Source organism: Zingiber officinale, chromosome 7A (genome assembly GCF_018446385.1).
Source record: "Zingiber officinale cultivar Zhangliang chromosome 7A, Zo_v1.1, whole genome shotgun sequence".
Lineage (NCBI taxonomy): Eukaryota > Viridiplantae > Streptophyta > Magnoliopsida > Zingiberales > Zingiberaceae > Zingiber > Zingiber officinale.
In genome coordinates, this window is record NC_055998.1 from 19,329,407 (window position 1) to 19,344,330 (window position 14,924).

The 14,924-nt window shown below is 41.5% G+C and overlaps 1 protein-coding gene across 1 annotated transcript; it reads left to right on the forward strand.

Annotated features, from left to right (window-relative positions):
* The first annotated feature begins 1,350 nt into the window (after positions 1-1,350).
* Positions 1,351-3,021, forward strand: LOC121999965 (gibberellin 2-beta-dioxygenase 3-like). Its single transcript, XM_042554560.1, has 3 exons — positions 1,351-1,801; positions 1,884-2,229; positions 2,302-3,021. Exons 1-3 carry the CDS (start codon positions 1,431-1,433, stop codon positions 2,542-2,544), a joined length of 960 nt encoding a protein of 319 aa, XP_042410494.1. The 5' UTR covers positions 1,351-1,430; the 3' UTR covers positions 2,545-3,021.
* Positions 3,022-14,924: the final 11,903 nt, after the last annotated feature.

The window sequence follows — 14,924 nt, forward strand, 5'->3', positions numbered from 1 at the left end:
AATTCTACTGTGTGCATTTAATAAAGATGTCATTTGTCTCGACAACATTCACTATTGTTCTTAAAGCATCACATAGATAGATTTTGCGGAAGAGAATATTTCATTCCATGTGATAGAATAGGTTTGAAACATCATATCAAAGAACTGATATATATATACATGTTTAATTAAACTCTTACACATCGTTAAAAAGCGCTTTAGATCATTTCAAAAGTGAAAAATGGAGTTTCATGCTGATAAGCAACCTTACCCATTCAAAACTACTTCAACGTAGCAATCAATGTAAACCATTCAAACTGACATTCTGCAACATTTCAATAAGAGAAAATTATCGCAGGAGTTGCATCACTACATTCCTGGTCAAACATAGCTTTCCTTTTCCATTGGCACCCAGTGTCCACTGTTGACTTGCTACTCTATTAAGTTGAGGAGTACAAGCAAAGGAAGCCATTCCTATACTAGTTAATAAATAAATAAATAAATAATATATCACCTCACCAGAAAAGAATATTGTCCGAAGACATATACCATCCGAAGTGTGGGCCGTTCCTTTTGACTTAGTGTGTGACAGAATCCAGCAAGTTTCTTAATCTATCACACTTGCCGGCTAGTTTTGTGATACCTAAGAATTCTACTATGGCTCTTTAATTCTTGATAGCTCCCCAAAGTACGTGTCAAGGACCCCTACCAAACAAAAGAACGGCTCTATGTGCGTATATAATTGGTGCCATATATCTATACCTCTTGCATGTCATCAGTTCTAATTTCTAAAACAAGTATAGGTGGAATCCATCTAGCTAGATGATCGCAACTAACTTGAATTAAAATTTCAACTTCATCTGTCGGCATTTTTGTTCATGGTTGTCAAACATGGCAATTGTATTTTGGAAGATTCATTCACGCGTACAAGTTGTAAATCTGGGTTCTGACTAAGTGAGTTCACACATGTCTTTCTTAAATTTGCATAAATATTAGATAATTATTTTGACCTTTTTTTCAAGTCATTTAGTTTCATTTTTCCTTATTTTTCAAAATTAAATTGATTATTTTGATTGTCGACAGGTGCATGCTTTGTGTCCATGTCCCGTGGATCCGGTCACACGTTGGATTCCTTTCGGGCTTTCAATTGGTGCCTAGGTGGGGTGTTAAGAGGTTTAATGTATTTTTTAAATAATCAAAATTCAATTTATGGCACCTTTTAGCTGATATTGGTCTATTTCAGAAATAGTAGGATTGTAATATAGGTAATTGATATATATATAAAAAAACATAAAAAAAAAAAAAAGAAAAGGAAATTTTAAAAAAAAAAAACCTTTTTTTTGGTATATAAATAAGGTCTCTCTGCCGTCCCCTCCATCTCATGCACACACCTTTTCTCCATCGGTTCCTTCCACCTCGAACAATTTAGAGTGCCGCTCGCAGACTCAGCCATGGTGGTCTTGGCCAACACCATCCCCCTCCTCCGCTCTCCCAAGGCCTGTGCCTATTTCTCCAGCGTCCCCGTCGTGGACCTCTCCGAGCCCGGCGCCGCGGAGGCAATCGTGAGCGCCTGCGGGGAGTTCGGCTTCTTCAAGGTCGCCGGTCACGGCATTCCCATGGAGCTCATGCAGCGGCTGGAGTTGGAGGCGCTCCGCTTCTTCCACTCGCCGCAGGCTGAGAAGGAGAAGGCCGGCGTGGCCAACCCGTTCGGCTACGGCAATAAGCGAATTGGTCCCAATGGCGACGTCGGCTGGGTGGAGTACCTACTCTTTGCCGTCACCGCCGATCCCTCCGCTTACGCTTGCATGGACTACTCTTTTCGGTGAGCTTGAACTCCTACTGCTACTGCTCCAATGATTTGATCTTCATCATATTTACTCCGACGATCTCATCCTCTGTTTCAGCTCGGCTTTGATGGAGTACTTGCTGGGTGTGAGGAAGCTCGCTAGTGAGGTTCTGGAACTAATGGCGGACGGGTTAAAGCTCAAACAAAGAGAGGCTCTCAGTAATCTAGTGTTGGGAGATGAAAGTGATGGACTCATTAGGCTGAATCACTACCCGAAATTTCCTTTGCTGGAGAGGCTCAATTGCAGCTTGACAGGGTTCGGCGAACACACGGATCCCCAACTGATTTCCATACTGAGGTCGAACAACAGCACGGGGCTACAAATTTCGCTGAGAGACGGGAGCTGGGTCTCAGTCCCACCGGACAACGAGTCCTTCTTCATCATCGTCGGCGACACTCTCCAGGTATATTAATAACAAAACCACGCAGAGTATGTATAGTGATTATGGATTAATGATTAACGGATGCTATTGCAGGTGCTGACGAATGGGAGGTTCAAGAGCGTGAGGCACAGGGTGTTGGCCAACGGATCTAAGTCGCGGGTGTCGATGATCTACTTCTTTGGGCCTGCGCCGACGGAGAAGATTGTGCCATTAGGAGAGGTGATGGGAGAGAGAGCAGAACCGAGCAAGTACAGAGAGTTCACATGGAGCGAGTACAAGAAGGCTGCCTACAAGACAAAACTGGGGGACTACAGGTTGGGCCAGTTCGAGAAGTAGCGAGGATGGGGGAGGAGGATTCATTGACGGATTGGCTGAGCAGCTTTTTATTAGGGTGGTCAAAGAGCAGAGAATGAACTGATTGGTGCACTGATACATCTGCATCTCCTTTCTTCTTCTTCTTCGTCTTAATTTGTTTCCTCTGTTTTTTTTTTTTTTTATTATTGTTGTTGTTATCTCTATTTTACTAGCAGACGCCAGACGCCAGACGCCAGACGCCATGTGTATTAAGCAGAGCAGGCAAAGATATGCTTGTCTCTGTCTTCCTTAGAAATACTACTGGAGCAGTGAGTTAATTGGTGAAGGAAGAGAGATTCTTCACAGAAGAAAGGGACGTGTTGGGAAAACAAGTCATTCAAGTAAATAACAAGTGCCTGCCTACACAGCAAAAGGACGGAATCATTTCATGCATTAATTCTTCTGACATCAAACCGTGAGTGAATGAATCCGGATGATTTGATCTCTGCGTTGTCCGTCGATGGAGGATAAAGAAAAATTATTCAGGTGCGAATACGATTTCGGTTTCTAATTATCTGTCACTTATTTAGGAAGTTGATACGGAGACGAGTGAAGGATAGGAAAACCATAAGTTAGGATAGGAAAAATTATTCAGGCTTTTAATCTGCTCAATAGGAAAACCATACGGTAAGGATAACGTTTAGTTAAAACCGGGTTCATGTGGCATTCGATCAATATAATCTCCACGTGGTGTATCAACAAACTAATCAAACCAATCTAATCCGACCAAGTTTTCAATCTCTCAAGTTCTCGGCTTGCCCTGTCAACCTTTCGAATACCTTTTTACGGGAAGAAATATAGGGGAAGTTTTACGGGAAGAAATATAGGGGAAGGTTTGATGTCATCATTTATTATAGCAGGATAGATTTCTAACGTCGTGTTATGTGATGAGATTTTTAAATCAAAATAAATTAGCGTTGTCTTAGAGAACGTGAGCGAAAGACATTAAGTCGTCAATTTGGATTGAATTCGTCGGATTGACCTGTCTCATTAAATAATTTAAACGGATTTAGTTAAAATTTTATTAACCTAAGTCCATCGCGGGCCGATCCGCCTAGGCCCGCGGCCCGCACGGGTCAGTCCGTCTGGGTTTGGGTTGGTCCGCGGGTTGAGAAACACATATAAGCTAAGCTTTATATCAATTTATTTTTTTTTATAATTTTAAAATAAAAATATTACTTTTCATCCAACATAAGTACTTGTTTGTGTTCATTTATATTTAAAATACATGTTTATGGATATATTTAATTGAAAAAAAATATTTTCGAATTAAAATGTTGAAGATATGAAATATTTTTTTTAATTTTTTTAAAAATTTTGATGGGCCCGCAGGTTGATCCGTCAAACCCGTAACCCGTCTTAGAATTGATTAGGTTAGAAATTTCCCAACTCGTCAAGTTGACGGATTAGCTTGCCCCGTCCCATCAATAATTAGTCCATTACGAATCGACCCATCCATCACGAATTGATCCGTCTGACAGCTTTATGTTCAACCGAAATATATAGATATGATATTTTCTCTCTTAAATCAAGATATGCTTTGCATGTTGATAAGGAGTTCCTTTGTGCAATATGTTCCTATATTTGGTCATCTTGAGCCCATTTGGTTGCACAGTCAGAGTAGTCTTCCCAATCTCCAAATCTTCTAACGTTTATGGGCAGCATGTGATCTTGGGATTGGGTCTCCACCAATTCTTCATTATAACTTATTTTATAAGTTTTTCATATTATTAATTACTAATTCTATACTTAAGAGAATTATCAATCTAACATTGCTTTGATCATGACTGCAATCTTCAAATATTTACATATATGCTGACCGGTGCACTTTCACCTCCCCGTTGCCTCCTTCCTTGGATTCGTGGCACACGCCGATATCCACATCACTAGATTCGACAAATTACAAAACCCCGACGACTCAGACCCTGTTTTGTTGCCAAAAAAAAATGGCAATCTCCATTCCTTTCCTCATCATGCTATTCGATGCTAGGGTTCTTGTGGTTTACATTTCTCCTTGTGATCGACTCATCTACCGTACTCTAACAAATCTTATGATTCTAGCTCCCACGGATTAGCTGAGATGGTAAGTAACAGGTTGATTGTCACATAATATTTTAGCTTGAATCTTAGAGTTGGTGGGACGTAAATCCTTGTAATTCGTATAAACTCACTCCACCTGCTACTTACCTTCTTAGTTATCATGATTTATCTCTTCCTTGTTGGTCACGAGACGAATTGGCGGGAACGCTAGGGGTCAACGTATTCACCTTTTTGCCACAATTCTTATGATTCCAATTGTGCCATGGTTACTAACTTCCTTGATTTGGGATCCAATTAAAGGTATAAACGAGTCAAGTCACTCGTGAATTATTCGAGTCTCGATTATAAAAATAAATTCATTTGATTAAGTTAACGAACTGAGCTCAAGCCTGATTTCAAGCTCAAAAATATTATTGAGCCGAGTTTGAACTTAATAGCATTTGGTGTGAGCTCACGAAAATGTTGATTTAGAGGTTCTGGAACGAGTTCGTTAAGATGTTCGCAAACATATTCGTTAAGACTCATTTATTTTTTTTATAAATATTTATATTAACGAGCTGAGTTTGAATTAAGTTTATTTAACTTTTAAATGAGTCATTTTTTAATCGAGTTTGAACTAAGCTCGTTTAACTTTTAAATGAGTTATTTTGAAAATGAGTTTAAGTCGTTCGCAAACTATTATTTCATTACAAGCCAAACTCGAGCTTAAGAATTAAAGTTCGAATCAAATTCGAGTCGAGTTCGAGCTTAGGTAAAATGAATCGAGCTCGAGCTCAAGCCTCTCATGGCTTGGCTCAGTTCGATTTTATTACATCCCTAGATCCAATTTGACCATCAAAATACAAGTTTGTTTGACTTCATTTGGTTAGGGTTTAGGGTTTGAAGGTGAAGCATGCTGTTTTCTGTGGCGATTGGATTGTTGGGGCCAATAGATGGTTCCCCCGGTAATTGCTTACCGATTTTGTTTCTGAATGACATAGCCATTCTTTGACTTCTATGCTTGAACCCTCTTCATCCTCTATAGCTGCTGCTTAAATTAACTGAATGGTTTAAGTTTTGAGGGATACATATATTACTTTTGGAATTATTCATGAATCATGCTATTATTTGTTCTGGAATTACTCTCAACGCTCACCTAGTTCTTATGCTAATTCTCCAAGGCTCCTACCGAAGAATGGGTCAGCAACATCACCAGCTAACTAGAACGGATCAGGTGCTATATCTCTCTCAGAATCTCAATTTCGAGATCGAGCCTATTATACTATTCTTGTTCCGATTATGTGAATATTCAAGAATCTTGGACCAAACTTATTATTTTATTCTCCTGACTCCATCAGGATTCAAGAGTTGGGGGATTGAGCTATTATCTCCTAGACATGCGGGGTCATCTCAAAATTATACATCAAGTCCAAGCATGCACATTTAGTTTCATAGCTTTCCTTGAAGGTATTTCATCACAGTCGTCGGCTATTTCTCTTAGTCTTGGAATAGCGATCTCCATCAGCAAATATCCTTTTTACGGTTCAAACTTCTCCGACTTGGACATAGCCAGGTCGAGATCCAAGCTACGATATCAATCTCTCCTTCGTATAAGGGTCGAGTGCATATCGTATCACCAATTTTCTTTTTAGGGTCCAAACTTCTCTGACTCGAATAGAGTTGATCGGGGTCGAGATCTAGGCTGCGATATCACCTCTTCTTCGTACAAGGATTGAACGCATATTATATGTCAATGTCATTTTCAAGGTCTAAAATCTACTACAAGATAACAGTAAAATAGCGATGAAATAATTATTTGTAGCTAAATTCAATTATTAGCGGTGAAATATAAATTCACTGCTAATTAGGGCTGTAAACAAGTCGAGTCGAGTCGAACTTTGGGGTGTTTAAGCTTATTTGATAAGGTAACCAAGCCGAGCTGAGTCGAGTTTAAAATGAACCAAACTTTTGAAATGAGTGTTCAAGCTTGACTTGGTTTATTTTTTATGAGTTTGAGCTTGTTTGAAGCTTGACTTGAGCTTGGTTAGTTTAGATGTTATCAAGCTCTCAATTCAAGCTTAGCTTGAGCTTGGTTCGAGCTTGGTTCATTTAGATGTTATCAAGCTCTTAATTCAAGTTTGTTTGATTGTTTGAAACTTTTAGTTGTTTGATTGGTTATTGAGTTTAATAATTTAAATTTATTTATTTTATTTTATTTTATTTTGCTGTTTATTTAACATATTGAAAAGAATTTTATTAATAAATATGGTTCGTGAACATTATTCATGAACGTTGTTCATGAACATTATTCACGAATGTTGTTCACGAACGTTAACGAGTTGAACACATATGTGTTCAAGATTGTTTGTTTAGCTTAACGAGCTGTTCAAGCTTATTTATTTAATTAATGTTATGTATATTGAACGAATATAAATAAACTCTTATTAAGCCGAACACCAAGCTTGTTCATGAACACTTTTCATTTACAACCCTATCACTAATCTCTAATTGTTATCGCCGCTAATCCTTAATTTTTAGCTACAAATTTTCCAATTCACCGCTAATCCCGTGGATTTTTAAACCCTATCATTTTTTCGCCGACATCGTCTCATCAAGTTTTCCTCCACTTCTTTTCCTCCGCCACGGCCCCTCTTCTTCTCCTCCAACGACAGTCTGGTGAATCTTCTTTGTTCCGATGAATCTTTCTTGTTTCCTGCTTTGGCTCCAATGACTCATGCTCCAACCCGGCACCAGTAAGTTTTTATATAGTAACTCCTACAAAATTTAACACGAGCTTAGATTGCTATCCGAGATACCCATGCTTCGCCAGATATTCTGCTTTTCTTGCTTCTTTGGATTTTTTTCCCCTCTTATAAAAGGTTTGCACCTCATATATCAGTTGGCCGTGGGAATAAGAAATCTTGCCAAACCACATAAGCACTTTTTTCCGATTCAAACTTGGTTGATGATTCTCTTACTCATGCTAATTATTTCTATTTTTCTTGCTTTTATTCTACTGTAGTATTTCCACCAAGGCTGGGAAAGAGACAGGCCAAGGATGAATGATAGTTGATGCGGCGATAAGAAAAGTTTATTTATCACGGGCCAATTGATATGATGTCAGTCAAAGTTAAGGCAATCAATATCGGGGTTTACGGAAAGAGTCTCGACCAAAGATGGCTGTCTCGGTCGACAAATGAGTGGCCGAGCGGATCACGTACTCGACCGGTCAGACGAATGGACATCATGAGTCGGTCAGACGAATGGACAAACTCGTAGCTGGTTGTTTCGGTCGGTAGGAAAATGAGCCGCTCAGACCGCCTGACCGGTGCAAGGAATGACATTACACAGGAAGGGACCAGAAAACAAAAGAGAATACTCCGTCCGTCATTAAATGTGAAAAAACCAAGACAAAGAAGAACGTTCCATCTATCATTAATGCACAGAAGTCAAGATAAAGAAGTCTTTCTCTAGCAATTAATATCATTAAATAAGGGCAGATGAACGATCACAAAGAAAGGTATAAAAGGGTACGCTAGGTATGAGGAAAGGTAAGATTTATCTATTTCTTGATTACTCATTCTCTTTTCCTGATTCTAACTTGGGCGTCAGAGGGCCAACGCTAGGGACCCATTCCCTGGTTTGGTTTTGTTTTGCAGGATTGAGGTCTTCCTCCCGTTAGTAGTCACCCCATCCCCGACTTTCCAGCTTCCCTCATTCAGGCAGGATCATTTTGGTGTCGTCCGTGGGAACATAGCCTGCATCCCAATAAGAAGATGGAAGATGCTGGACGACTCACAACAGTGACACTGATGCAAGATCTCGATGCACTAATACAAGCTCGAGTGACAAAGATATTAGAACAACAGCAATATGCGTTGGCCGATCAACCAACGTAACGTATGAGCCTGCTGCATCTGCAGCAAGTCGACAGGCTGAAAGAGGAGATCGAGCGGATCAACTTTCCGCTCGGGAGCCAAATAGGAGACTGATCGACTCCCATGGGGACGCCCGTAATACACCAGTCCCCTTTAATCGAGCGCTATCATGGGCTCCCCTAGAAGAAAGGGGTCGAGCGGATAGAGACCGGGGATCTTCCTCGGATAAGGTGCACGCACGGGATGCACGAAAGGGAAAAGCACTGAGGGAAGACAACTCACCCGAGTGGGTCAATTAACAATTTTCGGAGGGGATCTTAAATGACCCTCTGCTAAAGCATTACACCCCATTGACGATCGGGGAGTACAATGGAGCAACCAATCCTAACGACCATTTGACCAAGTTTGACAACGCGGCCACCCTTCACCAGTACACAGATGAGTTGAAATGCCGAGTCTTCCTTACCACTCCATCTGGATAGGTGCAACGATGGTTCAAACGGTTGCCGAACAGCTCGATCCATAACTGTTAGGATCTTCGGATAGCGGCTAGAGAGGGGGGGTGTGAATAGCCGACCTCAAATTATCGTTTCTTCCTACAATTTTGGTTAGCGCAGCAGAAATAAAGAGTAGAAACGAAAATGGAGAAGATCAAACCTCAAACGCAACGATATAACGAGGTTCGGAGATGATACTCCTACTCCTCGGCGTGTTCGTAAGGTGGACGAATCCTATCAATCCGTCGGTGGATGAGACCCCGGAAAATCGGCTAATAAATACTCCTTCTGGGTGGAGAAACCTCACCACAATTCCTTTTACAACAGCAATAATGGAGTACAAAGAATAGAGCAAGAAACAATGGACAATATGAATGTAAAAACACCCTACCAAGTTTGCTTGTCTTCTCGTTGTCTACTGGAGTCCGTTGATGAAGCAGCAACGTCACGGATCCAACAACAGCAACTAGAAAACCAGCCGATGGAAGCTCACACGAAGCTTCAGAAACACAGAGCTCAGCACAGCTCAAATCACAGTCTCGTGAGGAAAAGCAACTTCTTACTTCGTCTACTGTAGAGGTCTTATATCCTGCACCTGCGAAGAAGACAAAGAAGAATCCAGAAATCTAGCCGTTGAGTCACAACGGCTAAGCCTGGACCGATCAGGCTCCATCCTGATCTGTCCAGGAGGACCCTGATCGGTCTGTGGACCGATCAGGCCCTAGTCTGATCGGTCCCCAGACCGATCCCCAACTCTCTGTGAGAATCGGTTCCGAAGCCTGATCGGTCTGTGGACCGATCAGGCTATAGGTGGATCGGTCCACAGACTGATCCCCCTACCTTCTCTGCCTCTGATTGTTTCCTGATCGGTCTACAGACCGATCAGTTAACCCACAGAAACATTCTGTTTGGTTACTGATCGGTCACCAGACCGATCTAGACAATCAGAGTATCACTGGATCGGTCACCAGACCGATCCAATGCCTTAGAGCTTCCCAGCCCTAAACCCTAAAGCCTTCCCGGTCTAGAGAACGAGCTACCGAGCCCTCTCTGACCTAATTCGGAGAATGAGCTACCGAGCCCTCTCCGACTTCGTCCGGTCCAAAGAACGAGCTACCGAGCCCTCTCTGACCTAGTCCGAAGAACGAGCTACCGAGCCCTCTCCGACTTCGTCCGGTCCAAAGAACGAGCTACCGAGCCCTCTCTGACCTAGTCCGGAGAACGAGCTACCGAGCCCTCTCCGACTTCGTCCGGTCCAAAGAACGAGCTCCCAAGCCCTCTCTGACCTAGTCCGGAGAATGAGCTACCGAGCCCTCTCCGACTTCCACGTCCGGTCCAGAGAACGAGCTACCGAGCCCTCTCCGACTTCCACGTCCGGTCCAGAGAACGAGCTCCCGAGCCCTCTCTAACCTAGTCCGGAGAACGAGCTGCCGAGCCCTCTCCGACTTCGCATGCCAAGCTTCCATACTTTGACTTCTCCCGTGCCAAGTCTCCATACTTGGACTTTTCCGTGCCAAGCTCCCTGCTTGGACTTTTCCCGTGCCAAGCTCCATGCTTGGACTTTTCCGTGCCAAGTCTCCATACTTGGACTTTTCCCGTGCCAAGTCTCCATACTTGGACTCTACCGAATCAAGTCAACTCAAGTCGGGTCAACCAGGTCAACCTTGACCAAAGGTTGCACCCACAATCTCCCAAGTTTGTATTCTTGTTAAACATCAAGATACAACTTTTCTATTCTCGTCAAATATCAAAATACACCTCGAGTTAGGTCAACTCGAGTCGGGTCAACCAGGTCAACCTTGACCTAAGGTTGCACCAACAATCTCCCCCTTTTTGATGTTTGACAAAAAAATCATAATCAAGTTAGGTTAACCCGATAACCTAACTTAGGTTTTCCAATAGTTCTCCAATGCTCTTCCCTGAGTATTCTCCCCAAATTCCAATGTTCTTCCTTGAACATTCTCTAGACATTCTCCCCCTTTTTGACACACATCAAAAAGAGTGAATTAAGGTCAAAAGTTTCTTCCTAATGAAAGTCTCATACCTTTCATTGAAACCCTTAATTTTCCCTTGATACTAAACACAACAATCAACATAGTGATAATCCCATATCACTCATCCTCAGAAATCTAGTAAAAACTCCCCCTAAAAGTCAACTCCCGCTTGACCAATAAGTAAAACTCCCCCTAAAGGTCAATTCCCCCTTGACCATTGCACCAACAATCTTGGAGAGTTTCAATCCTTTAGCAATCAAAAACACAAACTTCCAGCTGAAATTTCAGACAACCAGTCGAAAATCAACATTTTGGCACGCTCTGATCGGTCACCAGACCGATCAGGAGCTCCCTGGATCGATCCAGTGACCGATCCAGCATCCCCTGGACCGATCAGGGAACCTCCTGATCGGTCACACATGTCTATTTCTGATTTCTGATTTCTGAATTTCTTCCTCCCGAAATTCAGAAACCCCTACAAAATTACAGAAAATTTCAAAAATTATAAAATTTTGAGGATACATTCCTCATAACATATATTATCATGGAAAAATAGTTTTCTATGAAAATAACTTCCATTTTCAAATCTTGATACAAAGTTTAAAAACTTTGAAATAGTTCAAGTTTACCTCAACTTTGTATCAACTTGCTCAATGATGAATGCTAACACTAGAAAAGTTTCATCAAGGTTTTTCAAATCAATTTTGAAATGATTTTAAACCATTCAATTTAGGACCACAATCTTAGGGCTAAATGTACATGACTTGTACACAAGCTTTCCCTATGATCCTCAATTTAGAATTAGGCTCATCTAGGTACAAGAACTATGCACCTTGATCCTAACTCATAGTCCTAATATCTCATACACATCTAAGGTGTATCAAACACATCCAAGTCAATTTTGATGTGAGATATGGGTTTAGGTCATCTTAAGCTAAGTTCTCATGCATTTTCTAAACAACAATTTGATCTCCATATCAAACTGTGTTTTTATCCTTAAATCAAATTAATTGATTATAAATGCAAAAGATGATGACATGACATATAATGATATCATAAGTAAAAACATGTGTCAATGTCATGATGTCATGACATAAAGTATGAAACTTAAATAAGGCATGACATATAGCTAACCTAAGTATTATCATGACATTTCAAATGATAATAAATTAAATATGATATCATGACATGGCATATGACAAACAATATATGGCAAATAACATATAAAGGTATAGAAAATACCTAATTCTAGCCTTAGTTGCCATTTTTGATAATTTTGATCATTTTACCATAAATTCTATATTCCTAAGTGTAATAGACCTAAAATCATATACTAAAGATTTTTAGATCACTATGTGCCAATTAGATTGACCCTAGAGAATTCCTCGAATGTGGTTGGCACATCCTAATCACCTTAGGAATGATTTCTTAATCTCATTTTCAAGGCTTGATTACACCTTGAACATTCCTAAAATGCCACCTTTTTCCATGATTAGGTTAACTACCTATTCAATTAAGGTTGGCACACCCTAATTCATCTAGCGTGATGGAATCACGCTCCTAGGAACCCAATGCCTATTTGAGCTCATTGGGTTCACTAAATATTCACTAGGGATGACTTCCCTAGCAACCCTCCTAATGACCCTCGTAGGCTTTAAAGCCTTGGTCATTTGAGACCCATCAAGATCAACTCTAGGGGTGACTCCCCTTGTGACCTTGGTGATGGTCTTCCTAGCCCTAGGTCTTGTTCCATAATCGAATGGAACATTATGGTAAGTGGGCTTGACCACTTGAGACTTAGGTTTGTGACTCAAACCTCTCATGTCCTTGGGCTTTGGTTTTTGACCCTTAGACCCTAGAGTTGACTTCTCTAAATTCTTAAGGGCATTTTCTAAATTGTCAAGTCTTGACCTCAAGACTTGATTTTCCTTTTCTAATACCTCAAGTTTTAATTTGTCATTTATCTTTGAGATATTCCTAGGCATATGTCTAGTTGTTTTGGGATTTCTACCTAGGTTCTCCTTAGCCTTAGATGAGTTAATTCTAGGGTTAGCATTTCTAGAATTGTCCTTACCTAGGCTAACATGTTTGGCACCTAAGGACATGTATCAGATTCTATGGTTATCATGCTTATCATCATTGGCAATTGCAATAAAGCTACTAGCATGTTTCTTATTAGAATTGCAATAATGTGCCTTAAAAGATACCTTAGGGTTTGCCTTAGCTCCCCCCATAGATGTTCTTGGTCTCTTGTCCTTGTGAGGTTGCCTCCCCCTCGGACATTGGCTCCTATAATGTCCCCTTTGCTTGCATTGGAAGCACACCACATGCTCATTGCCCTTGCGTATCGGGACTCCGGCTTCCTTGACCTTTGGCGCCGGTGGAGTCTTCCTAATCCTCTTTGGACATTTACTCTTGTAATGCCCAAATTCCCTACACTCAAAGTACATTATATGTAATTTACTTGAAAGTAAATTGCTTGAGTTACCTAGGGTTGAGGATGGTTGTATGCTTTCTTCTTCATCCCTTTCGGAAGTAGAGGCTTCTTCTTCTTGCTCCAATCTTGAAGAAGAACTCTCCTCCTCCTCTTCCTTAGATGTTGAGTAGCCCTCAACTTCTAATTCCTTTCCTCCATGATGTGAGCTACTTGGCTCACTTGACTCCTCTTCATGACTTGAAGTGGATCTCTCCTCATGGAACTTAGCCAAGTTGTTCCATAATTCCTTGGCATTGTTGTATCCACCTACCTTGCACAACATATCATTAGGTAATGAAAATTCAAGAATTTTCGTTACCTCATCATTGATCGTGGATTGGTGGATTTGTTCCTTCGTCCACTTTTTCTTCTCGAGAGGTTCTCCCTTCTTATCCACCGGAGGAGAAAAACCTACTCGTACACAATTCCAATTCACTAGGTTAGTCATAAGAAAATACTTCATTCTTACCTTCCAATACGCGAAGTCGTCGCGATCGTAGAAGGGTGGAATCGTGATGTCTTCTCCAAGTAGATCCATTCTCTAGCTTGTGCTCCCCCGGGTGTTAATCCGACGAAGAGCAACCTTGCTCTGATACCACTTGTTAGGATCTTCAGATAGCGGCTAGAGAGGGGGGGTGTGAATAGCCGATCTCAAATTATCGTTTCTTCCTACAATTTTGGTTAGCGCAGCGGAAATAAAGAGTAGAAACGAAAATGGAGAAGATCAAACCTCAAACGCGACGATATAACGAGGTTCGGAGATGATACTCCTACTCCTCGGCGTGTCCGTAAGGTGGACGAATCCTATCAATCTGTCGGTGGATGAGACCACGGAAAACCGGCTAATAAATACTCCTTCTGGGTGGAGAAACCTCACCACAATTCCTTTTGCAACAGCAATAATGGAGTACAAAGAATAGAGCAAGAAACAATGGACAATATGAATGTAAAAACACCCTACCAAGTTTGCTTGTCTTCTCGTTGTCTGCTGGAGTCCGTTGATGAAGCAGCAACTTCACAGATCCAACAACAGCAACTAGAAAACCAACCGATGGAAGCTCACACAAAGCTTCAGAAACACAGAGCTCAGCACAGCTCAAATCACAGTCTCGTGAGGAAGAGCAACTTCTTACTTCGTCTACTGTAGAGGTCTTATATCCTGCACCTGCGAAGAAGACAAAGAAGAATCCAGAAATCTAGCCGTTGAGTCACAACGGCTAAGCCTGGATCGATCAGGCTCCATCCTGATCGGTCCAGGAGGACCCTGATCGGTCTGTGGACCGATCAGGCCCTAGTCTGATCGGTCCCCAGACCGATCCCCAACTCTCTGTGAGAATCGGTTCCGAAGCCTGATCGGTCTGTGGACCGATCAGGCTATAGGTGGATCGGTCCACAGACCGATCCCCCTACCTTCTCTGCCTCTGATTGTTTCCTGATCGGTCTACAGACCGATCAGTTAACCCACAGAAACATTCTGTTTGGTTACTGATCGGTCATC